General features: G+C 37.1%; 1 protein-coding gene and 1 pseudogene across 3 annotated transcripts in view; both read right to left on the bottom strand.

Moving 5' to 3' along the window:
• The window catches only part of ELP2 (elongator acetyltransferase complex subunit 2), a 56,804-nt gene that overhangs the window by 19,982 nt on the left and 12,650 nt on the right, over positions 1 to 24,172 (bottom strand). For all 3 annotated transcript variants that reach the window (XM_004464514.3, XM_071208636.1, XM_071208635.1), the window contains 12 exons: positions 22,455 to 22,519; positions 21,232 to 21,298; positions 20,617 to 20,754; positions 19,487 to 19,582; positions 16,472 to 16,572; positions 16,131 to 16,262; positions 13,013 to 13,162; positions 6,289 to 6,477; positions 3,415 to 3,484; positions 2,810 to 2,905; positions 2,607 to 2,664; positions 1,618 to 1,690 (listed from right to left, as the gene is read on the bottom strand). In XM_004464514.3, coding sequence (XP_004464571.2) covers positions 1,618 to 1,690; positions 2,607 to 2,664; positions 2,810 to 2,905; positions 3,415 to 3,484; positions 6,289 to 6,477; positions 13,013 to 13,162; positions 16,131 to 16,262; positions 16,472 to 16,572; positions 19,487 to 19,582; positions 20,617 to 20,754; positions 21,232 to 21,298; positions 22,455 to 22,519 — 1,235 coding nt within the window. The remainder of the gene's footprint in view (positions 1 to 1,617; positions 1,691 to 2,606; positions 2,665 to 2,809; positions 2,906 to 3,414; positions 3,485 to 6,288; positions 6,478 to 13,012; positions 13,163 to 16,130; positions 16,263 to 16,471; positions 16,573 to 19,486; positions 19,583 to 20,616; positions 20,755 to 21,231; positions 21,299 to 22,454; positions 22,520 to 24,172) is intronic.
• LOC139436669 (pantothenate kinase 3 pseudogene) lies at positions 11,197 to 12,370 on the bottom strand (annotated as a pseudogene).

Below are 24,172 nucleotides of genomic sequence, written 5' to 3'. Positions count from 1 at the left end.
CATACCAAGTTTGGTGAGGATATAGAGCAACTGGAACTCTCATACTCTGATGATAAGATATAGAAGAATACAAACACTTTGGAAAATAGTTTTGCAGTTTCTTAAAAAGTAAAATATACATCCATGATTTCATCCAGCCATTCTACTCATAGATATTTACTCAAGAGAAATGAAAGCATAAATCCACGCAAAGACTTGGACATAAATGTTCACAACAGCTTTATCAGTAAAAGCCCCAAACAGGAAACAACCCAAATGTCCATCTGTAGGTGAATGGATCAACGAACTGGAATTTTTATACAAGGAAATACTACCAGGATTACTGACGCATGCAATAACAGAGACGAATCACAAAATAATTATGCTGAGTGAAAAGTAGGCATGAAAACAAAGCATATGTACACTGTATGCTTCCATTTATATAAACTTTCAGAAAATGCAAACTATCATGACAAATAACAGATCAGTGGTTTCCTAGAAACAGGAGCAGGAGGAAAGGGAGGGACAGGAAAAAGGAATTACTAAGAGGCATAACGAAATTTTGAGTTGATGGATATGTTCATTATCTTGACAGTGGTGATATTTCATGAGTATAAACATGTCAAAACTGATCAAACTATTCACCTTAAACATAGTTGTTTCATAGCATGTCAATGACACCTAAATAAAGCTGTTAAAAAAAATGTTAGCTTAAAGGAAAGATGCACACATTTGCTAGAAGTGAGCTAACTTGAAAAGGAAAAAAACAGCAGTTACACATTTGACAGTGCCCTAAGATAAAAACAAATTAGCTACTCAGTAAAAGCAAACTGTTGCCGGTGCTGAGACCTATTTTCCCCAAGGCACCTATAAGAGAAGAAATCACTCTTAGAACCATGCTTGCAGAGTGGGCAAGAGAGGGGTAAGGGATACAGCAACAAAGTAATATTTCTTATGATGCCCCACAATGCAGGTCAGTGGCAAGAAGTCACAGAAAAGCAAGGACACAGGGTCTCATCCGGGTGGCACTCTCGTCATCAAGCTTAAGACAATAAATAAATTTCAGAAAATTTAGAAATGGGGGGGGGCAAGGTTCAGACAATCCTCCACAAATGTTATTTCTCTTCATATAGTATGAAAAAATAGTGAATAATAAGTATAAGATCATTTTCCCAGACAACTATCTGAAATGCACGATTCTGCAGACCCATGTACTACAATATTTAGCTGAGTAGGCCACCATTCCGCCTCACCCAGGCACAGGCCAAGGGACTACACTCACATATGTCAGTGCCTAGAGTGTCCTCAAGACACAGTCAGATACAATCCAAACTCACCTTCTCATTTTTCTGTGTCTCCAGGATACCAATTATCTTAAAATTTATTCATGCATTTTTAGGTATCATCCAAGATACTCAATTAAATAATTTTAAACCAAGTATTAAAAAAAAAAAAGGCAATGAAACGGATTTAAAATGCAATTACAAGCTTATGGAAGGAGAGAATGGAAAAGAGACTGAGAAAGCAAAAATCAGAAAAAGCAGGCACCAGTGACCTTTCATGTAGTGTCCTGTCAAAATCACTACCAAACTTGCCAAGTCTAATGACCCAAATAGAATAAAAAGTAAAATCCCCTACCTTACATGCTGAGGCAAGCAGAGTCTTTGAATTGCTACAAGCAACACAAAATATTTCATAACCATGTCCATATCTAAAATTTAAAAATATAATTCATCTTTCAGTAAATGTAACTATTCTCATTCTGTACAATTTTAAAAAGTAAAAAGACATCATCAATCCCTCCTACCTAATATACAGTAATTTGTAAGTATATTACACCTTCTTTGGACAAACATTTGGGGGAAAAAACTTGGGTGTTTGGAGAAAAATTCCACCTTCCTAGAAGTAACACAACTTAGTCAAACAATTAGATTAACATACAAATTTTCAATTCCCACCCTCAGCTAGTACAATAAACAATAAACCATGGAAAATTTTTAATGGGGACCTACTGAAAATAAAAAACCAGTAAGAATTTTAAAACTTAAGTCTTTTTTAAGAAAGGAGAAATACAATGTTATACTTCTTTACTTTTAACAATTAAGAATAAACAAACCTAATAAATATAATACATAGCAATATAGAAATCAATGTGATGATGGGGAAGAGGCTGTAGCTCAATCAGTTGGGCTCCGTCTACCATATGGGAAGCTCTGGGTTCATGTCCCAGGGCCTCCTTGTGGAGGCAAAGCCGGCCTGTGCACCACGAAGAGCTGACAGCCTGTGCGCCATGGACAGCTAGCGCAGCAAGATGACACAACAAAAAAAAAAAGGGAGACAAGCAGATATAGAAAAAACGTGCAGCGAATGAACACAGAGAAGAGACAGCAAAGAATGGAACAAGCTGCAAAGGGGAGAATAAATAAATAAATGAACAAAAATCTTAAAAAAAACAACAACAATGTTATATTTGACTCTCTTCCCTTATGTAGAGCCATTAAAAGATCTATAGAGCAAGGAGGAAATGTAGGTATGAGGAAGGCAAAGGAGAATATCAGGTTGTGGGGGGGCAGAAATCACAAGTTAAGTCAGAATTGGACCAAATAGCTCAGTCAAATTTAACTCACAGTTTTTGAACTTCAGGCCACAATGTATTTTGCAAAAGATGATCCTCAGTGGGAGGTTCTACAATAAATTTATAGCAATGCAATTATTTTTGCTAATATATTCAAATTAAAAAATGAATTCTATAGCACTTATTTAGATCAGGAGTAACAGCAAATTATTTGTATTAGTGATTTTAATAAGTCATCTTTTTGGCATTTCTTACCAGTAAGTACAGAGGGTTGAAAGGGCATCTGGTGATACTCAAAACCAGTAGTAGTTAATAGTTCCTCTTCATCAGAGCGCTGAGAAGTTACATCTCCTAAAGTAATACAGCAACAACATGAATGTAGTCACTATCTTCATCTCTCTTACACTTGTCCCAAAATATTGGTCATCAGTTAGAAAACAGTAGTACTAGAATTCAAACCTATATCCATATGAATCCAAAGCCAAAGGCATGTCTACTATTACAGTATTTTACAAACATGTTTCTTGGAGCATTAGTCAATTCCATAAAGACTCCTTACTTTTTCTTTGACGCAACATTTCCCAAACTTTTAAAATTAAGGAACAGATTTTTTCATATTACTCCATTAGCATCCCATACTTGTAGTGCTCTATGATGCATACTTTATGAAAGCTGCACCTATTTTACTGGTCTGCATATATATAGAATACTTATGAAATATTTGATGGAGAAAACAGATGCACATATTGTGATAAAACAAAAATCAGCTATGATGTACATTAAGTACATGTTACAGAAGTATGCAACTAGGTTTTAAGTAGCACTGTGATTTTAAGAAAATTTGGAGACTAGAGCCTTACCCTGAAAGACAGCTTTATTTGATAATCCCAAAGCAGGGACAGTAGCTCCTTCTGGAAGATCACTATCTTGCTGGAATAAAAAGTAAGATATGTAAGTTTTAAAAGCTAAAAGTTATTTCCTTAGGCACTACACAAAAGTCATGCTCATAAATGATGATAAGTAGTACAAAGACCACCTTGTGCTCATGTCTGTCCACACTGACTTACCAAACTGACAGATTCAGTGCTAAGCTGAAAATTGAAGGCCCAGAGCTCCACTCCCCAGAGAATCTCACAGGCACATCCCTGATGATACTCACACAAACACAGGTGTTTTCCAGAAACACACATAATATTTTCATTAAACAATTTTCAATAACTGAGTATTTTAAAACTTTGCAAGATAACGTCATCTGAAGTAATAATCTGCTTATATTCTAAAACTTATAATTAGCCAAATTATTATGTTTGAAACTATATGCTATCAAAACTGGTACATGTCCATAGGCTAAAAGTATTTCTTCCAATTTAGGCTTTTACACACAGGCTGGCATGAAACACAAACATGAGCAATAGCTTTAAACCCACCATGGAGAAGGCTACCCAGGACATAAAAGACTGCATGCTTTCTCTTAGAAACCAAGAAAAATAACAGCATGGAAAAAAGCAGTAAGACACATTCCTTCATGCCTATTCCATTCCTACATTTAGTATGAGCGGAAAACCCAAAATACTGCAAGAGGCTTTCCAGTTATGAGATTCCTGTATCTTAGAATTAAGTCTATACTTGAGACTAAGCCTCTCATAGAATTCTAAAACCACACTTCAATTCCTAGAACTGAGAGACCCTGAAACTAACTCTCCCCTCCCCTCCCCATAAGCTTAGTTCTATATAATAACTACAATTAAGACTTTCCTTCTGATCTCACTGCCAAGGTCTTTTATTAGAAGAAACAAACAGAACACAACCTTAAACCTTTTTTACATACATCCTGGGAAATTTAGCTGAATATTTCAATTGAAATGACTCTCAAATCTTCACTTTCTTTTCCAGTTGGTAACCAGAATGGTGCTGATTTTCCTGCCTATTCTCTATGTTCAAATAATTTCTGCCCCTAGATAACTCTCTTCATCTGCAACTGCTTTACATCTTCACTTACTTTGTTTTGGGGCCTCCAACGCACCCCAGTCTGAACTGTGCTTGCCTCCTGAGGTCCTCCACCTTTTTACCTTCCCCCATTTCCTCCATTTCCCACTACACACATTTATGCTGAGTGCCCCGACAGCTCCTGTCACCCCACCGATCTTTCTCATTCCTTCTGCCTATTAAAGGGTACTTATCCTTTTCAAGCTCAGAACTAAATTTTTGACAGTACAGAATTGTATGATGTACACTTCTGTGTAATATAAAACTATATACTTTCCCTTCCTTCAAAACTAGTGACTTTTTTTTAAGATTTATTTTTATTTCTTTCCCCTCCCCCCCGCCCCAGTTGTCTGTTCTCTGTGTCCATTTGCTGCATGTTCTTTTGTCCGCTTCTGTTGTTGTCAGTGGCACAGGAATCTGTGTTTCTTTTTGTTGTTTCATCTTGCTGCATCAGCTCTCCGTGTGTGTGGTGCCACTCCTGGGCAGGCTGCACTTTTCTTTCACGCTGGGCGGCTCTCCTTATGGGGCGCACTCCTTGCGCGTGGGGCTCCCCTACAAGGGGGATACCCCTGCGTGTCAGGGCACTTCTTATGCGCATCAGCACTGTGCGTGGGCCAGCTTCACACGGGTCAAGGAGGACCAGGATTTGAACCACGTACCTTCCATGTGGTAGATGGATGCCCTATCCACTGGGCCAAGTCCGCTTCCCGAAAACTAGTGACATTTTAACATCCCATGAAGAATATTTATATTTGTAGAAGAGGAATATAAACATATACAAAAACCTATCCTTAAAAACCCAAGTGAAGCCTCATTAAACATTTCCTTATCACTCCAGTAGAAAGACCTCTTTTTTCTATGAAATTTACATTAGCGCCACAACATTTAGAAATTAGTTGGTCTCATCTAATAATTGAAGGTACATTTGTTCCACTGTCCCCCTACCCTTATCCTATAGTAAGATACTGGACACCATTAGTTATTAGGGAAATGCAAATTAAAGCCACAATCAGAGAGGACTACACACCCATTAGAATGGTTAATGTTAATAAGACTACCCACAGGAAGCAGATGTGGCTCAACTGATAAAGCATCGTCCTACTATACAGGAGGTCCAGGGTTCAATACCCAGGGCCTCCTGGCCCATGTGGTGAGCTGGCTCATGTGCAGTGCTGCTGTGCGCAAGGAGTACCATGCCATGCAGGGGTGTCCCCACGTAGGATTGCCCTACATACAAGGAATGTGCCCGGCAAGGAGAGCCGCCCTGTGTGAAAAAAGCGCAGCCCACCCAGGTGTGGCGCCGCATACACGGAGAGCTGATCCAGCAAGATGACACAACAAAAAGAGACACAGATCCCCAGTGCTGCCTGACAAGAATGCAAGCAGATACAGAAGAACACACAGAGAATGGACACAGCAGACAACCACGGTGGGGGGAAGAGAAGTAAATAAAATAAAAAGACTGCCCATCTTTTATACTTGGTTTTATCCTAGGCACCTAGCACATTGCTGACTTAACATTATAGTGTGGCTTTACAGTATCTTTGACTAATCTGTTATACAAAATTTCTGGTTTTATTATTTATATCACTACATGACACACACTGCACATACAAGCTTGTCAAGCCAATAAGAAACTATTTGCCTTTCTTTCTATCCATATATTCCATTTATAGCCTGAAGCAAAACTTTTTTTAATTTAAAATAAAGAGACTCGTTTTAATGAAAACATTTGAAGGAATACTCACATTACAAAGCACGCGATCCAGTGACTGGCCAGTAATGGCACAAAAATTCTCCACAAATTTCCGAGGTGCAGAAAAAACTCGAAGAACTTTTTCATCTGCTCCAGATACAAACTGAAACCTATTAATCATTGCCAAACATTTCAGGTCATAACCATGTATTTGAGGTCTCGCAATTTCATGCCAAGTCACCTGGATATTGAAATAAGTTAAAGAAAAAACCGTATATTTCAAAAATCTTTCAACAAGCAAAATATTAGACTCAAAATTATTTATTATGCCATGGAAATCTGACCAGGGGCAAATTCATCCATGTTGTGGAAAATTCGATCCTTTTTACTGCTAAGTAGAATTTCCTTGTACAGATATGCCACAATTTGTTGACTCATAAACCTACTGATTGGACATTTCCAGTTTTGGGCTTGTACTGATAAAGTTATTATGAATACTCATATTATGAACTGTTAGGAACAGTCTATGCCTTGCATGGATATATACTTTCACTTCTACTGGATAAATACCTATGAGTGGAGTGGCTGAATGATGTGGGAAGAAAAATATTTAAAGTTTTAAGAAGAAACTGTCAAACCCATTTTCCCAAGTTGTTGTACCCTTTTACAATGTCACCATCAGTATATGAGAGTTCCATTTGCTCCATACCTCGCCAAACTTGCTATGGGCAGTCTTGTTAACACTAACCATTCTAATAGGTATGTAATGGTCTTCACTGTGCTTTTAATTTGCATCGCCCTAATAACTAATGGTGTTGAGTATCTTAATTCATGTGCTTATTTTTTCTACTCATACATCTTCTTTGGATAAATATCTGTCCACGTTTTTTGTCGTTTTGTTTTTTTATTTAGTATCTGTTTTATTACCAAGTTCTGCAAAGTTCTTTACATACTGTGAATACAAGTCCTTTATTAGATAAATACTTGCAAATATTTTCTCTCAGTTTGTGACTTGTCTTTTCATTATTCTAAGAACATCTTTCAAAGAGCTTAGAAGTTTTTTGTTTTGGTAAAATCCAATTTATCAATTTTCTCCTTTACTGGATTGTAAAGAAACAACTGAGCTGTATTGGTAACATATGTCAACTCATGAAGACCCATGAAAAACCCTCCAAATATTCTGCCTTGCTGTCTAACTGCCTGTTGATATTGCTGCCAATGTCCTCAACACTATTATTTGAATCTACCAAGTTTTACTGAAGCAGTAATGTCAGTGATGAACTTCAGTCTCACTCATGGACTGAACCAGTCAATTCATAACTTTTTTGACAGAAATTGAATCGGAATATCCTGACTTGGCCTAACACACAGCAATTAAATGGCTTACCAGTGGTAAAGTGTTACTGCAATTTTTTTAAAGCTCAATGCCAAAATCTGAAAACTTTATGAAGAACTGTCCTCGATCATTTATTAGCTTTTAGTACAGATTTGATAATGTTTCCTAATGAATTCAATCTAAAATTACAGAGCATAAGGGTATTTTTATGGAAAACTGAAGTATTTACATTTCAACAGTATTTGAATAACAAGAAATGCCCCGCTGCTTTATACACATCCATGCTACCGGAAGTTAGAATAAGAAGCAAAATTTATATTCCCACAAATTTGCAGCAGATATATTTTTCAAGAAGAACCTATTAGAATTATAGATGCCTTCCAAGCTATATGCAGGCTTAATTAAAATCACATGCTTAGTATTTGGCAATACCTATCTGTGTGAAAGATATTTTCAGAGATAAAATATATACAATTTCATTACAGATCAGCATTAACCAGTTAACATTCACAATGGATTTTGACTGTAAAGAAGGACTAACTTTGAGCCCTAATTAAGATACGTTCATCTCCCCCCAAAAATACTTAATTCTTTTTAGACCAGTACAACAAAATACTGTATATTATTATATTTTTAACTTCAACAATAAGAATTTTGTGGAGATTTTGTTTTCTCTTTTGCTACTGAAGTACCTACATCACAGCCTTATTCATCCACAAAAAGATTGCCACCTCTGGACCGTGGAAACACATAGAATTATAGAACTCAGAATGGGGAGAAATGTTTCTTTGGAGATGGCGGCATGGAAAAAGTATTTCTTGATGAACTAGAAAGAAATAATCTAAAATAATTCTTTTTTTCATTCACTGTTTTTCTTTAAAAGAGTTAAGTACAGTTAAGTAACTATTTCTCATACAGTAAGTGCCATTAAGAGGATTTCTTCTGAAAAATTTTTTTTAGCATTAAGTATAGTTTTATAGTTCAATAGGGCCAAAGGACAAACATTAAAGGTCACAAAAATGGACGAACCTATAGGAATAAATGAGTCAGTATAAAAATATGTAAACCCTACCTAGATCTGTTATAATATTTTAGTTTCTATGTAAAGTCAGAGGACTGTATTCTTAAAATAGTATGATAGCTAATATTTACTGAGTGCTTTCTATGAGCCAGGTACTATTTAAGGGCTCATTAAATAGTTAACTCATTTAATTTTTATTAATCCAGATCAAGAACTATGGGCAACAATCTTCACTTCACCAATGTGGTAACTGCACTATAGAAAGCTTAAGTAATTTGATTAAAGTCATACAGTTCTTAAGTGGCAGAGATTAGAAATGACTGATTTCAAAAACCATATTTTTGTGGGGGGTGCAGGGTGGGATATATAGGAACCTCTTACATTTTTTAACTTAACATTTTTTGTGATCTATGTATCTTCAAAAACTACAATTAAAAATGCATTTATAAGAAAAAATAAAAGTGAAAAAAAATCACTGTAAACTACTACTTCACCCTCAAAAATGACTATAATAAAACATTAAAACAAAATAATAAGAATGGCTGACAAAGTTATGGAAAATAATTGATAAAATAAAACACTGAATTATTTTGTTCACGATGTAAATAAAGTACCTTGTAAGGGAAAAAAAAACAAAACGTTTTTATACACTAGACTAAGCTACCTCATTTTCTTTATTCTTAGTAATTATATTGTTATATAATGATCCCTCACATTCAAAATCTATTTAGTTCCTAAACTAGTATGGACTGAAAATTAAGAGTTGCATTATCCAAAACTATTTGATTCCTGAAATACAAGTAGCAAGAGTTTGGATAAACAAGAATTTATCAAAAATGTATCAATCTATTCCATTTCCAAGTTTTGAAGTGAAAATTGGATAATGAGGTTCTCCTGAATTTATGAAAGGGAGACTAAAATAAAAAGAAAGAGGAGGAGAATGCAGAGTGGTACTTAGGGTTTAAAGCTAGAGGCATGAATGTGGTCCTTAGCAAGGTAAAACAAATTTTTCAACAATAATGCTTTTATTACCAGAATGTACAAAACACTTATCCATTTATATTTCTGCAATACTGTCCTCCAACTCCCAAAGTTTCAAAACAACTCATCTTAGAGTTTTCCATAACATACTTTTCAGAATAAATTTGATTTTGTTGTTTTCATAATAGAATAAACTCTTTAGCTTTGACAGTTCAGGCCTAATATAAACAAAAGAGCACTAAACTCTACCCATGCACTGAAAACATATTCTGCTAAAATAGTCCTTTGACCTCATTAAACACACTCCCAAATGAACAATTATGCCTCCAATTTCTAAATAATAGGAATTCTGAAATGTACTGATTAACTCATAAAATAAAGTAAGTTCAATGTCACCAAATACATTGCATTTTCTAGGACTCGTTTTAAAAATCAGGCTCAAATTTAACAATATTTCAATTTAATTATGGCATTTGAGAAAGGTTACATCCATCTGGGGAAAGAGCACATAAACCAGGAGTTCTTAAACAGGGGTCTGTGAGCTTGAAATGAAATCCAAAAAACTATTCTTCTGGGGACATGCTGGTGCAGGTGTGATATATTTATTAAATAATGTGCAGTATAGTGTGGAGTTAGTAAGGGCCGGTGGTTTTCACCTGACTGGCGAAGAGGTCCATGGAACAAAAGAAGTTAGGAACCCCTCATGTAAACTTTTTTTAAAGGAGGAATGTTAGGAAAACTACAATAATGAATAACTGATATTGTCTTAACATTTCTAAAATCAGATAAACCATCTTTGCTTGCCATTTCAAAATTTTTGATTCAGGGTATGTTACTGTCTGCTCAGCAGTAACCAAAACATACATAAAACAAAACTTGTAACAAATACTTAGAATCAATTGTTTTCATAAGTAAACATTTCTGAGATTTTAAGATTTGTGTTTGAGCATACAACACGTAGAAAATCTTTTAGAAAGGAAGTTCACTGATCAGAGGCTGCATAGCCTTTAAAGATTTGACACCGGTTATATAAACAAAGGAAAGCATTTCAATTAGAAATACTTCATAGTTACTGAGTGCTCTCTCTTCATATGGCAACATGCAGCAGCTTACCACTCTGGCGTGTAAGGAATAGTCCTTCAGGCCCCTGGTGATGAATAATGCAGTAGCAATGTCTCTTCGATGACATTAATTAGCAGACAGAAATCTGATGCTTTAGCTGAAATTTGGCAATCCAAGAAGTACACCTACTGCTCCAAAGTATCCCTCATGTTCTAGAAACAACACTTTCAGGTGACTTTTTTTTTTTTTAAAGATTTATTTTTTTATTTATTTCTCTTCCCTCCTCCCGCCCCGGTTGTCTGTTCTCTGTGCCTATTTGCTGCGTCGTCTTCTTTGTCTACTTCTGCTGTTGTCAACGGCACGGGAATCTGTGTTTCTTTTTGTTGCATCATCTTGTTGTGTCAGCTCTCTGTGTGGGCGGCACCATTCTTGGGCAGGCTGCACTTTCTTTCGTGCTGGGCGGCTCTCCTTACAGGGCACACACCTTGCGCATGGGGCTCCCCTACGCGGGGGACACCCCTGAGTGGCACAGCACTCCTTGTGCGCATCAGCACTGCGCATGGGCCAGCTCCACACGGGTCAAGGAGGCCCAGGGTTTGAACCGCAGACCTCCCATGTGGTAGACGGACACCCGAACCACTGGGCCAAGTCCGCTTCCCTCAGGTGACCTTATGATCAACAATATAACACATATGCCAAAAGTGTCACTGAGAGAAGATGGACATATAAAAAATTTCCAACAAAGACAACTGTTTATTATTTTTTTTTCATTAACAGCACACATCCGTGCCACAGAACCAATGTTATTGGTAATAGTAATTAAAATAGACCTTGCCAGATCTTCTTTACTAACAGATTCTTGCTTCTCTTTAAAATCATTTTAGCAAAACTAGATGCTACAGCCCAATCTGGCAGACCAAATCCTTTACAATCTTTTCTATAAATATCACAAACCAGGTTTTCAGCTTGGGTGCTGTCACCTTCGGATGCCATTTCAAGAACCTCTCCAAGCTTGTTACAGCCAGTTTATAAGCTGCATAAACCCAGAAAGATACCCCAACTAAGCCTTGTCCTGGTCACTTGTTTATAGCTGTCTTTGAAATGGAAAGCTAAATACTGACTCCTGAACCACTGTTCATTACTGGAAGTACATAAGGATCATCCAGGTTAAAAAGCATCTTTGGCATCACTTAGGTTCTGAGGTATTAGAAAAATAAATAGCACTCTACTTGCCTATCGAAACTGACAGAATCTATATATAGCAAGCCCTTTATATGGTAGTCAAGTTCATCCAGTTTGTACAGGTGGAGGTTTCCAATTACACAAAAACTTTTTCAGGCTTGTAAGCACCACTTCCTGTAGCACATAGCGCCACATGAAATGTTGAGAAGTTTTTAGCTCTTCCCATTTGGATTAAAGTTGGCAAGTCCTGGCTTGGAAATCTGATAAAATACAATTTCCCTCTTCAGCCAAAAAGTGTTAAATCCTTTAGATAATGCTATACATCTCAAAAGCCAGTGGATCCATATGCTATATTAGAAGTCAAATATTTACAGATACTTTTTAGGCCCTCAATTTCTTATTCTTCCTCTGCTATGAGTATCAATAGGTTCAAAATATGAGAATTTTATTAGAGTTCCCCCAATGTCCATGCCAAACCATGAGAAAGAGGGTTTCTTGGCATCCCTGATCTTCATGTTGTCGGCCTAAAGGGCAAAGGGCAGCCTCTGATCTAACATGCAGCAGGGCAGTGGTGGCCACTCTACAGGTAACTGGGCTGCACGTTAAGGCCCAGGCAGTCCCTCCGATCATGCCAGACAGGGCAGACCTGGGGAGGGGCAGTGACATGTAGGGCAAAATCTGGCTCAGGAGGTAGCCTCCCATCCCCAGGAAAGGCAGTGTGAACCAGGCAAGCTGGGAAGGCTGCAGGGTTCACAGCCCAGAGGTCCCTCTCACAGCTGCTCTGAATTAAAAGACCCCAATTCCAGGAGCTATGGTGGTAGCACTGAGAAGCCCAGGTAAGAGATTCTAATTTAATTTTCTTTAAACTGAACTTTTAATTTTAAGGTTAAGTATCAATGCAAATGTGGCTGTAAGCAATAACAGATCCTGTGTATATGTTTAGTTTTTAAGAAAATGCCCATTTTCCAGAGTGACTGTACCCTTCTGCATTTCTACTAACAGTATATGACAGTTCCAGTCATTCTGCACCCTCACCAGCACTTCCTATTGTCAGTATTTTTTACTTTAGCCATTCCAGAGGGTGTGTATCTCACAGTGGTTTTAATTTGCATTTCCCTAATGGCTAATGATATTGCACTACCTTTAGTGCTTTCATTTATACATTTTCATGTGGATCAGTTAAGTACACTTTACCTGTGATTGGTTTTTCCTGTTCCATGGAGCAAAAAGTCGAGTTGTCTGGTCAGTTCCAACAGTGACGATAAACTCTCCTTCTGGATCCCACATCAGGTCTTGGACACCATCAAAGTGTCCTGAAATGACAATCTCTGGAGTCCACTCTCTCTGCAATGAAAATATTGACACATATCAAAATAGAAAGTATACCACCACTTAAAATAAAAGCACTGCTTTCTGATAATGAGAAAGAATGGAGCTCTCTAACAAGGATCGTAAAAATAACAGGATCTGTTTTCCATTCAAGAATATTAGAACCTAAACATTCAAATATGTATTGCAGCCTTTAAAGCAGTAACCTTGGGAAATTTCACCCTACTTATCATTTTTTGAATGCTTCCTAGAAGCCAGACACTATTTAACCTTTCTCTGCCTCAATGAATTTTTCTATAAAATTAAGATAATAGCATCAAACCTATAGGGTTATTATGGGATTAAATGAGTTTATATTTGAAAGGCATGTAGAACAATGCTGGCACAAACTAGATATTATATATGTTAAACTAAATAATGAGTATTAAGTAATGACCCAGCAGATTGTAAATGTGTACCTGATAGCTTTCTTTATTAGTAAAAGGAGTTAAAAGTAAAGGACAGAAGGGTGAATCAGACCTAGTTGGTCCAACTACACAGGAACCTCTAACAGCCACTCATGTAAACAAAAATGACAACAAAATAAGGAAAATGTCATGTGCATGGTCCACAGAGCTTTATTTTAAATAACATCAAGTGGTGGTAAAATTGATCTTTAGAGAATTAACTTTGTCTAAATAGCCAAAACCAAGTCTGATAAAAATGGTAAGCTAAGCTAGCTTATCTTCTAGTCAAAAATATAAGCTGTAAAAAAGAACTGCTATTAATTTCCTCTGTGACACAAAAACTGTCTAAAGTTAGCACTAATGGAATTTCAAAAGTTTTAATCACTGACAGCACTTTGACTAATGGTACAGTTTTCCAAAGTAACAGTTCTAAACAGTAATGCTTATTTCGATACATAGGATCAGATGTATTTCTTTTTAAAAAATCACCCTCAGTAATTGGTAATTGGTAATTAGCTATCATAAATTTGAAGTCAAATTATAAGCACAAGTATCATGAAATTTTGCCTTCTGTTTTGAGGTCCTCCTTACTTACCTGATGCTCTTTACTATGAAGGCCTTCAAAGACCGGCAGAAATAGAGCTCAAATTAGTCCTGAGATAAGAATAAAATTAAATTTATCCTGAAAAATATTTTACACTTTAAAAGTGGCATGACTTTATTGGTTCAATTAAAAGTGAAAACAATCTTGAAGATCAACTCCAAATGAGGGATATGAGGGAAAGAGTAATTTACCCCCATGTATTAAGAGGTCAGAACCTCAAAGATAAACACACCGTTACAAAGTCCACAAACTAAAAGGATGCAAATCCATGCATTTTTACTTTATAAAAGATACTAGACGCACATTCAGAATCTGTCGGCACATACTTCACACACTGTTCTTATTTCTTTCATTTACTTATTTAACTTAAAATACATTTACAGAATAAGGAGTATGCACTAGGTCCTGTTTTACATACTCCACAAATATTAACTCATTTAATCATAAAAAGCCTATGAGTAGGGAGCTGATGTAGCTCAAATGGTTGAGTGCCTGCTTCCCACACATGAGGTCCCGGGTTTGATCCCCAGTACCTCCTAAAAACAAAAACAAAACAAACCCAACAACAACAAAAAAACCCACCTCTCATTGGGGAGCAGATATAGCTTAGTGGTTGAGCACCTGCTTCCCATGTACAAGGTCCTGGGTTGAATCCCTGGTACCTCAACAACAAAAAAGCCTATGAGTAGGTCCTACCACTATCCCCATTTTACAGATGAGGAATCTGAGACAGAAATTAAGTAGCATCCCTATTGTGGGTTGAATCATGTCCACCAAAAAGACAAGCTGAAATCCTAATACCCAGTACCCATGAATGCAATCTTATGTGGAGACAGGGTCTTTGCAGATGTACCTGCACGTATAACATGATGCATCTTACAACAAACATCTTACAAGAAAAGGAAAATTTGGACACAGATGTACAGGGAGATGCCATATGACAACAGAGTCAGAGAATGTAACCACGCATCTACAAGCCAAGGAACATCAAGAATTGTCAGCAACCACACAAAGCTAGAAAAGGCAAGAAAGGATTCTTCCCTAGAAGCTCCAAAACAAAGCAGCCCTGCCAAAAACCTTGATTTTAGCCTCTGGCCTCTGGAATTTTAAGAGAATAAATTTCTGTTGTTTAAGCCACCCAGTTTAAGATACTTTGTTACAGCAACCCAAGGAAACAAACACAGTTCCAACACAGACCTATTAAATGGTGGAGCCAAAATTTGAATCCAGATTGTCTAGCTCCAAGATCCATGATCTTGGCACTGTGTTCCTTCCCAAGACCTAAATAAGCAGATCATAAGCAAATTAGAGAAAAGGAGTAGGAATACCACTGAGAAGCAGCTACATGATTATGGGAAGAGGAAAGACTTCTTTTGAAAAGAGAGAAAAAATTTTAAGATCTATAAGAGCCTAATAGATGGAGGGTCATTTAGAATTAAGCCTATCAATAGCCCCTGAGAGCATCAATATGTTACATCACAAAATAACAGGTGTTCCTAATGCTCTTTTGCCACTCACTCATTCAATAATTAACTATGGAGGACCTAGTAGTCCAAGAAGAAAATATCAATTATGTTATTCTCTTTAAGACAGGTAAGTAATACGTTTTAGAAAAATTCCCAACAACAACAAAAAATTATATAGCTAAAAAGGATAACTTTCACTTACACATAAAATTTACCTATATGCAAATTTCAATATCTCAAGAATGTTGAGATACAAGAATGTACAAATAAGTATAGAATTTTTATTCCTAGAAAAACATGAGTTCTTTTAACTAGTATAACTACAAGATAATGTCAACAGAAAGAAGTAATGCCATACCTCTACTGTGTTTCTCAAGTGTTTTAAGTAAAACAATACTGTTTAGCTGGATTTCATCCAGCATTCACACTAATTGATTAGAAATGCTTTAATTAAAAATACTTCTTACCGGGTTAGCTGCATTCTGCTTCCAAAGGTGCAATGCTCCATGGAAAGCATGTGCAATGATCATGGAGCCATCTTCATTGAACTGGCAATCATAAAATCCCAGAGTATTCCCGCCTACTTCACCTACTCGAACCTATGCAATAATAGAAAATAATTCTCAAACAATAGTCCACACTTCTGACCAACAGAAGCCATTTCATTCTAGAGACTGTTAAAGTTCCTACTCATTTATTGTACATAAAAAGTGAAAATTTGCAGCTACAGGAACATAGACTTGGGATTTAAACATTCAATTTATAAAACTCAATCTTCTGTTCCTTAAAGAAACATATACATTTTTACCTGTTCTAGCCAAACTCCTGACTCTTCATCTGGAGCCCAGAGAATCATGGTTTTATCCATTGAGGCAGACAATAATCTCATTGGCTGCTGCAGAACACCATCTAAGGAATAAAACCTTCAGGTGATCAACAGGCATTATGTTTGTAGACTACCAGAAAAAAACAGCAACAAATGCACAAAAGTTCATTGTAACGTTGTATATAACAGCAAAAATCTGGAAACATAAAGATCTTCAATTTGAAGAACAAATAAGTTGTATCTTATGCAGACAACAGATTATATTATAGTAAAATTAAACAGAACTTCTCATATCAAAATGGATACATCTCCAAAACACCTTAAAAGTTACAAAAGTATAAATACATATTAAGATAATTTATATCAAGTGATTTTTAATCGTAGTAACACAAAACGTAACATTTGTCATTTTAACTATGTTTAAGCATTCATTACATTTATAATGTGTCCTACCAAACAGCATTCACTAACAAAACTTCATAACCCAAAACAGAAAATCTATACCCATCTCTAGTAACCTCTAATCTACTTTATCTCTTTGAATTTACCTATTCTAAATAGTTCATATAAGTAGAATTATACAAGATTTGTCCTCTTGTGTCTGGCTTATTTAACTCAGCATGTCTTCAAGGTCATCCATATTGTAGCATGTATCAGAACCTCATTCCTTTTTAAGATTGAGTAATATTCTATTGTGTCTATATACCGTGAAGACTCAGTTTTTCCCACCTTATGGCTATGGAGAATAAAGCTGCTATGGCACTAATCATACAAGTATCTATTTGAGTCCCTGCATTCAATTCTAGGGATATACACCTAGAAGTAGAACTGCCAAATCAAAAAGTCATTAACTTTTTGAGAAACCATCAAACTGCTTTCCACAGCACTATAGCAAGTTTTTGTAGGTATAAAACAGAATTATGGGGAAGCGGATGTGGCTGCCTATCATAAGGAGGACCCAGGTTCAATCCCTGGGGCCTCCTGGTGAAAAAGAAGGAGAGTAAGCATGCCCGCATGGCAAGCCAGTGCTCACGCAGTGAGCCAAGTGCCCACGTGGTGAGCCAAGTGTCCACACGGCAAGCTAAGTGCCTACACAGGTGCCCACATGGCAAGCCAAGTACCCACATGGTGAGCAAGTGCCTGTGCAGTGAGCCGAGTGCTCATGTGAGTGCCCACATGGCGAGTCGAGTGCCTGCGTGAGTGCCTGCACAGCAAACCAGTGCCCATGTGGCAAGCTGAGTGCCTGCACAGCAAGCTGAGTGCCTGTGCAGTGAGCCAGTACCCACGCAAGTGTCACGCAGCAACATGATGGTGCAACAAGAGAGAGACAAAGGGGAGAGTCAGGGTGAAGTGCAGCAGAGACCTGGAACTCCGGTGGAGCAACTGACAGGAAACCTCTCTCCACACCAGAGGTCCCAGGATTGAATCCCAGTGAATCCTAGAGGAGAAAGACGAGGAGAGAAGACAAAAGGAGAAAAAGATACAGAAGATCACGCAGAGAATGGACACAGACAGCAAAAACAGCAGAGTGGGGAAGAAGGAGGGAAAGGAAAAAAAAAAAAATTATGTTTATTACTATATAAATGTGTAATAAAAGTATAAAAAACATGCATGGGGATGACTGCACCGAATTCAGGGCTGCAGTTACTTCTAGGGAAAAATAGAGAAGAATAAGATTAGGAAGGGATACACAAGGGTCCTCGATAATTTATATAAGGGAAGCGGACTTGGCCCAGTGGATAGGGCATCCGTCTACTACATGGGAGGTCCGCACTTCAAACCCCGGGCCTTCTTGACCCATGTGGAGCTGGCCCATGTGCAGTGCTGATGCGCGCAAGGAGTGCCCTGCCACGCAGAGGTGTCCCCGCGAAGGGGAGCCCCACGCATAAGGAGTGCGCCCCGTAAGGAGAGCCACCCACCGTGAAAAAAGTGCAGCCTGCCCAGGAATGGTGCTGCCCACACGGAGAGCTGACACAGCAAGATGGCACAACAGAAAGAAACACAAGATTCCCGTGCCACTGACTACAACAGAAGCGGACAAAGAACACGCAGCAAATAGACACAGAGAACAGACAACTGGGGGGGAGGAAGAGGAGAGAAATAAATAAAATAAATCTTTAAAAAAATAATAATAATAATTTATATAATATCCAACTTATTACTAAACATAATAATTAGACATAGTTAATATCTTTATAACTTTATAGACTAGATAGGCATTTTATTTATAATGTATTAATAGATATAAAATACTTTTTTTTTTTTTCAAGAAAGGAGAACAGTAAATATAGCATAACATATTAAAGAGCTGAATGGTGGGTTACCTAGACTTCATTATTGGTATTCTTTGTTCTCCTGGGGAGGAGACTGGAAGAAAAATGTGAGGTTGCTCCTAGCTTTGCTCTACACCTCAGCACCCACTTGTGCCTGCAAAAGGCAGTCACTACATAAATGGTGTTAAGAAAGAAAAAGGGGGAAAGAGAACACTGTTTTTTCATAAATAATGTTACTCAGTACTACCAACTTCGTATTACCAAGAGTAAAGGTTCAAATGAACTTGGCTTGAAGGTCAGTTTCTCTTAAATTCCATAAAGATTAGGTGGAAACTTTTTAAGAAAAAGGTTAATGGGAGTATTGTGGTTTTAGCATCATGGCAGGAATAAATTTTTTCCCCATTTAGCAGGGCAATAATCAATCCAGAATGTGAGCGTCTTTCCAAGTGGAAAATATCTCATGTTTGAGATTTCTAATCACACTCGAAAAAATTCTCCACTTTATTTGGCCAGCTCAAAATGCTATGAGGGGAGCAGATGTTGTGTACCCGCCTCCCACATAGGCGGTCCCAGGTTGTTTCTGGTGCCTCCTGAAGAAAGAAAGAAAAAAACAGACAACAAACAGACAACGAGCAAACAGGCGAGGGAGCCATCTCAGCAGGAAGGGGAAGTGGGGGTGGGGAGATGGAAATACTATGAGGGGTCCATATGCTTTACTTCCTACCTTGATAAAATGAAGATTGCCAATGAACTGCATTTACCCAATTTTCGTGACCAGCTAGCACAGTTTCCAGAGTAACCGCAAATGCTATTTTAATACCTATAACAAAAGCAATGAACATATTCTTTCCTCAAACATCTTCATAACCAATTCAGTTGTGCAAAGGATTTAAAAAACAAAAAAATTAGAACAAAAACAGTGCTTAGATTCAACAAAAACAATATATACTCAAATTTCATTAACTTTATCCATTGTTCAAAATTTATAGGAGAAAAAAGTTTTCAAGATAGATATATTTTTACTCTACCTGGTCATAAATAAATAAGAAATATATTTCATTTTTTAAAATTTCTTAGGACAGCTACCATTATAGCACAATTTAAAAGCAAAAACAGAAATGCCAGTCTCATTTCTGAGTGTAATAACCCAAAATACCATTAAAAATCTTAAAGTAAATGCAAAAATAAGGGAATCAAATCAATATTATTTTGACCATTCAAACAATATAATGAAAATACCACTAAAAATTTCATATTTCAGACAAAAGAAATGTTACCAGACTATCAACTGAAACATGTTTTATAATCAAGAAAAATAAAGAATAGTATACTTGGGTGAACAACTCTCACTTCTCAGTGAGTCAGTTCTCACTGACTTTAAATTTAGATACATATTCAGAAAAAGCTCATTTAAATACAATGTCCAATTAAGATCTAGCATGCAAGGGTACTATTGTGATGTCAGACAGTAAAAAAACCATAATTCACATTATTCCTTTATGTCTATTTAAGGTTAATAGAATTTCAAAAAATGAAATTCAAACAAGGATAAATATAAGATCTTCTCATACTAAAACTGTGAACTTTGTAATATTTTACAAATTAATTTTTGAGAACATTAAACATTTTCAGCAATATTTCAAGATTTTTCTAATATGGTTTGGAAGAAAAATAAATTTGGCATGTGAAAAATGACATGTTCTCAGAAAAGAAAAAATTCATAAAATCAGGTTTAGGTAGGAATCTGACACTTCTACAAAACTAACCTTCACATAAGTATGTGATAAAAATAGATAAGTGAACCAGCTATGTGACCCAAGTATTGTTAATTCAAACATTTTCATTATTACTTACTTTCATTTTCTATAATAAAAGTGTTTTCCTTCAGTCTTATATTCTCATCATCTTGTGTTTCTACAGATGTTTTTATATATAGTCTCCATATTCTTATCAGGTAATCTTGTGAACAGCTTGCTAGGAAAAGATCTCTACCTAATCAAAAAATTAAATGTTATTACTTTTAAAACATCATATTCTTAAATGTAGGTATATGACTTTCCCCTCTATAATTTGCACATTTCTAGATCTCCCCCCAAATTATCCATTGCTTCCTTATCCTTCATTCATTTGACCTATATTAACTTTTAATAAAACTGACAAATAAACAATGTTCATAAATATTCATAATATTGTACTCCTAAAATACAGTCTAATAAATTCTACAAAGAACTTTTCAAATGTCTGCATGTGGAATAATCAGCTAGTGTTATAAGCATCACCTTATTTTTTTCCTCTATCACCCCAACTGTGGTTAATAGAAAAGATAAGTAGCCTCTTCACTAATTGGGAAAACAGAAAAATGGAACATACAAATAAAATTTAAAGTTAAAACTTAAGAGGCTGCTGCTTTCTTGGAAATCAAACATACGTGTCATTATCATATGTGCTTTAGCAAAATTTTATACTGACCAAAGGCTGCCCATTCCACACCTCTTATCCAATCCACATGTCCACGCAGAGAAAGCACTTTCTGAAACTAGTAAGATAACAAAAATATTGGGCTTGATATAAGAATTTAACATTTCCATTTATATTATTGACTTCTATTGGTCTTATCAAGCCTTAATGCATCATTTTTTAATGAGAACACTGATTACACAGAGTATAAAACACTCAACTGGGAATTAAAAACCTTGTAATCTAGTTGAGCAAGCCTGAGTAGATAAGATAGTATCTGCAGACCTCAAATATTTATGAGGTAAAATAACATATGCTATGGATACAACATAAAACAAGTTGGGTAGTTGGACATTCACAGCCATTTTTAACTTTCTTGTAAAATGCAAAGAAACAAGTCTCCCCACTGTTAAATAAAAAAGATTAGCGTTAACCAACCTCCTTTTTGGAACAAATGATTCCCTTCTCTAGTTTACTCAAAATGAAGGTTAAATTCAGAAAGGCACACAAGCACTACTGGGGGCACTTCACTATAGATATGTTATACTTCATTTAAAAATTTTAAGGAAAAAAAACACTACCATGGCATCCTCCTCCTCACCCCTACCTAATGACCCTTTCCCCCTTAACAGCTCTTGAGCCTGGCAGTCAAGGCAGCAGGGAGTGCTTTCAAAAAGGGAGTCGAAAACCAACTATAGAAGATTGTACAAAGATTCTCTTTTTGGAGTATTTGGTTAATTAAGAAATCCCTAGGGAAGAGGACTTGGCCCAATTGATAGGGCGTCCACCTACCACATGGGAGGTCCATGGTTCAAACCCCGGGCCTCCTTGACCCATGTGGAGCTGGCCCATGCACAGTGCTGATGTGCACAAGAAATGCTGTGCCACGCAGGTGTGTCCCCCACGTAGGGGAGCCCAACGCGCAAGGAGTGCGCCCCGTAAGGAGAGCTGCCCAGCGTGAAAGAAAGTGCAGCCTGCCCAAGAGTGGTGCCGCACACACAGAGAGCTGACACAACAAGATGATGCAACAAAAAGAGACACAGATTCCCGGTGCCACTGATGAGGATGGAAGCGGCCACAGAAGAACACACAGCAAATGGACACAGAGAGCAGACAACTGGGGGGAGGGGGGAGAATGGGAGAGAAATAAAAAATTTTTTTAAAAATCCCTAAAATTCTATAATCTGGAAACAGATTATATATTAAGAATATATAATCAAGCAGAACATAATTACCTGATCATTTTGTTGAACAAATAAGTGAATTTTGCAGTCATCATCGCCACATGCTAATATTGGTACTGGGAGAAAAGAAAAGAAGCTTCGCTGTAAGTACTCCACCATGTTATTAATAACTACTGTCTATGCTGGATTCTAGGTAAAGTACCTTGACGTCTATTTCCGATACCATTGAGCAAAAAAAATTAGAGGTGTTCAGTAAATGACTTTAGAAATAAAATTAACACTAAAATGTCTTATGACATGGTTACTTGACAAAGAATGATTATTAAGAGTCCTTGCTTCCATTCTTTGTGGTTTATGATAAAGCAGAGAAGAAAGAAGCTCAGGAAAAATAAGGAACATTTTCACTGTATTAAACAGAAAACCAAAGTGAAAGTCATTGGTCCAACTGAATAATAAAACAGAAGAGCTTTATAAGCCCAGCATCACGGCTACTGCAAAAAGATTTAAGTATGTAAGATGTTTGTTACTTGGAGGAACTTATAGTTTCTTTGATAATGCAGTACTATTAGGTTGGTGCAAAAGTAATTGTGGTTTTGTATTGTTGAAATCTGCCATTTGAAATTGGCATACATTCTTAAATAAAGTGGTTATGTCATATATCATTTTAATGTACATTTCTCACTTTATGTTTTTTTGCTAATGACTTACTATATGCTGTTTGCTTTATATTTATTTTAGACTATGGAAATGATGTTAGACAAAGCAAATTAGAACAATTTTCTTACTTGAGTTCAAAATGGGTCATAAAGCAGTGGAGACAACTCACAACATCAACAATGCATTTGGTTAGGAACTGCTAACAAAGGTACAGTGCACTGATAGTTCAAGAAGTTTTGCAAAGGAGACAACAGCCGTGAAGATAAGGAGCATACTGGCAGGCCACGGGAAGTTGACAATGACCAATGGAGAGCAATCATCAAAGCTAATCATCTTAAACTACATGAAAAGTTGCCAAAGAACTCAACATCACTCATTCTATGGTCAGCCGGCATTGGAAGCAAACTGGAAAGGTGAAAAAGCTCAAAAAGTTGCTGCCTCATGAGCAGACCAAAAATAAAAAATATCGTCGTTTTGAAGTGTCATCTTCCCTTATTCTACGCAAAAACAATGAACCATTTCTTGATTGTGTGATGTGGGACAAAAAGTGGATTTTAGGGGGCGGACTTGGCCCAGTGGTTAGGGCGTCCGTCTACCACATGGGAGGTCTGCAGTTCAAACCTCAGGCCTCCTTGACCTGTGTGGAGCTGGCCCATGCACAGCGCTGATGTGTGCAAGGAGTGCTGTGCCACAAAGGGGTGTCCCCACGCAGGGGTGTCCCCATGCAGGGGAGCCCCACGCGCAAGTAGTGCGCCCCATAAGAAGAGCCACCCAGCGCAAAAGAAAGTGCAGCCTGCCCAGGAATGGCACCGCACACACGGAGAGCTGACACACAAGATGACGCAACAAAAAGAAACAGATTCCCATGTCGCTGACAACAACAGAAGCGGACAAAGAAGACACAGCAAACAGACACAGAGAACAGACAACTGGGGGTGGGGGGGAAGGGGAGAGAAATGAATAAATAAATAAATCTTTAAAAAAAAAAAAGTGGATTTTATACAACAACTGGCGATGATGGGCTGTGATTAGATCGAGAAGCTCCAAAGCATTTCCCAAAGCCAAACCTGTACCAAAAAAAGGCCAGGGTCATTGTTTGGTGGTCTGCTCCT

Source organism: Dasypus novemcinctus, chromosome 16 (genome assembly GCF_030445035.2).
Source record: "Dasypus novemcinctus isolate mDasNov1 chromosome 16, mDasNov1.1.hap2, whole genome shotgun sequence".
In the NCBI taxonomy this organism is placed as follows: Eukaryota; Metazoa; Chordata; class Mammalia; order Cingulata; family Dasypodidae; genus Dasypus; species Dasypus novemcinctus.
The sequence above is the reverse complement of the archived record's forward strand: the minus strand, read 5'-3'. Positions and strand labels throughout refer to the sequence as shown.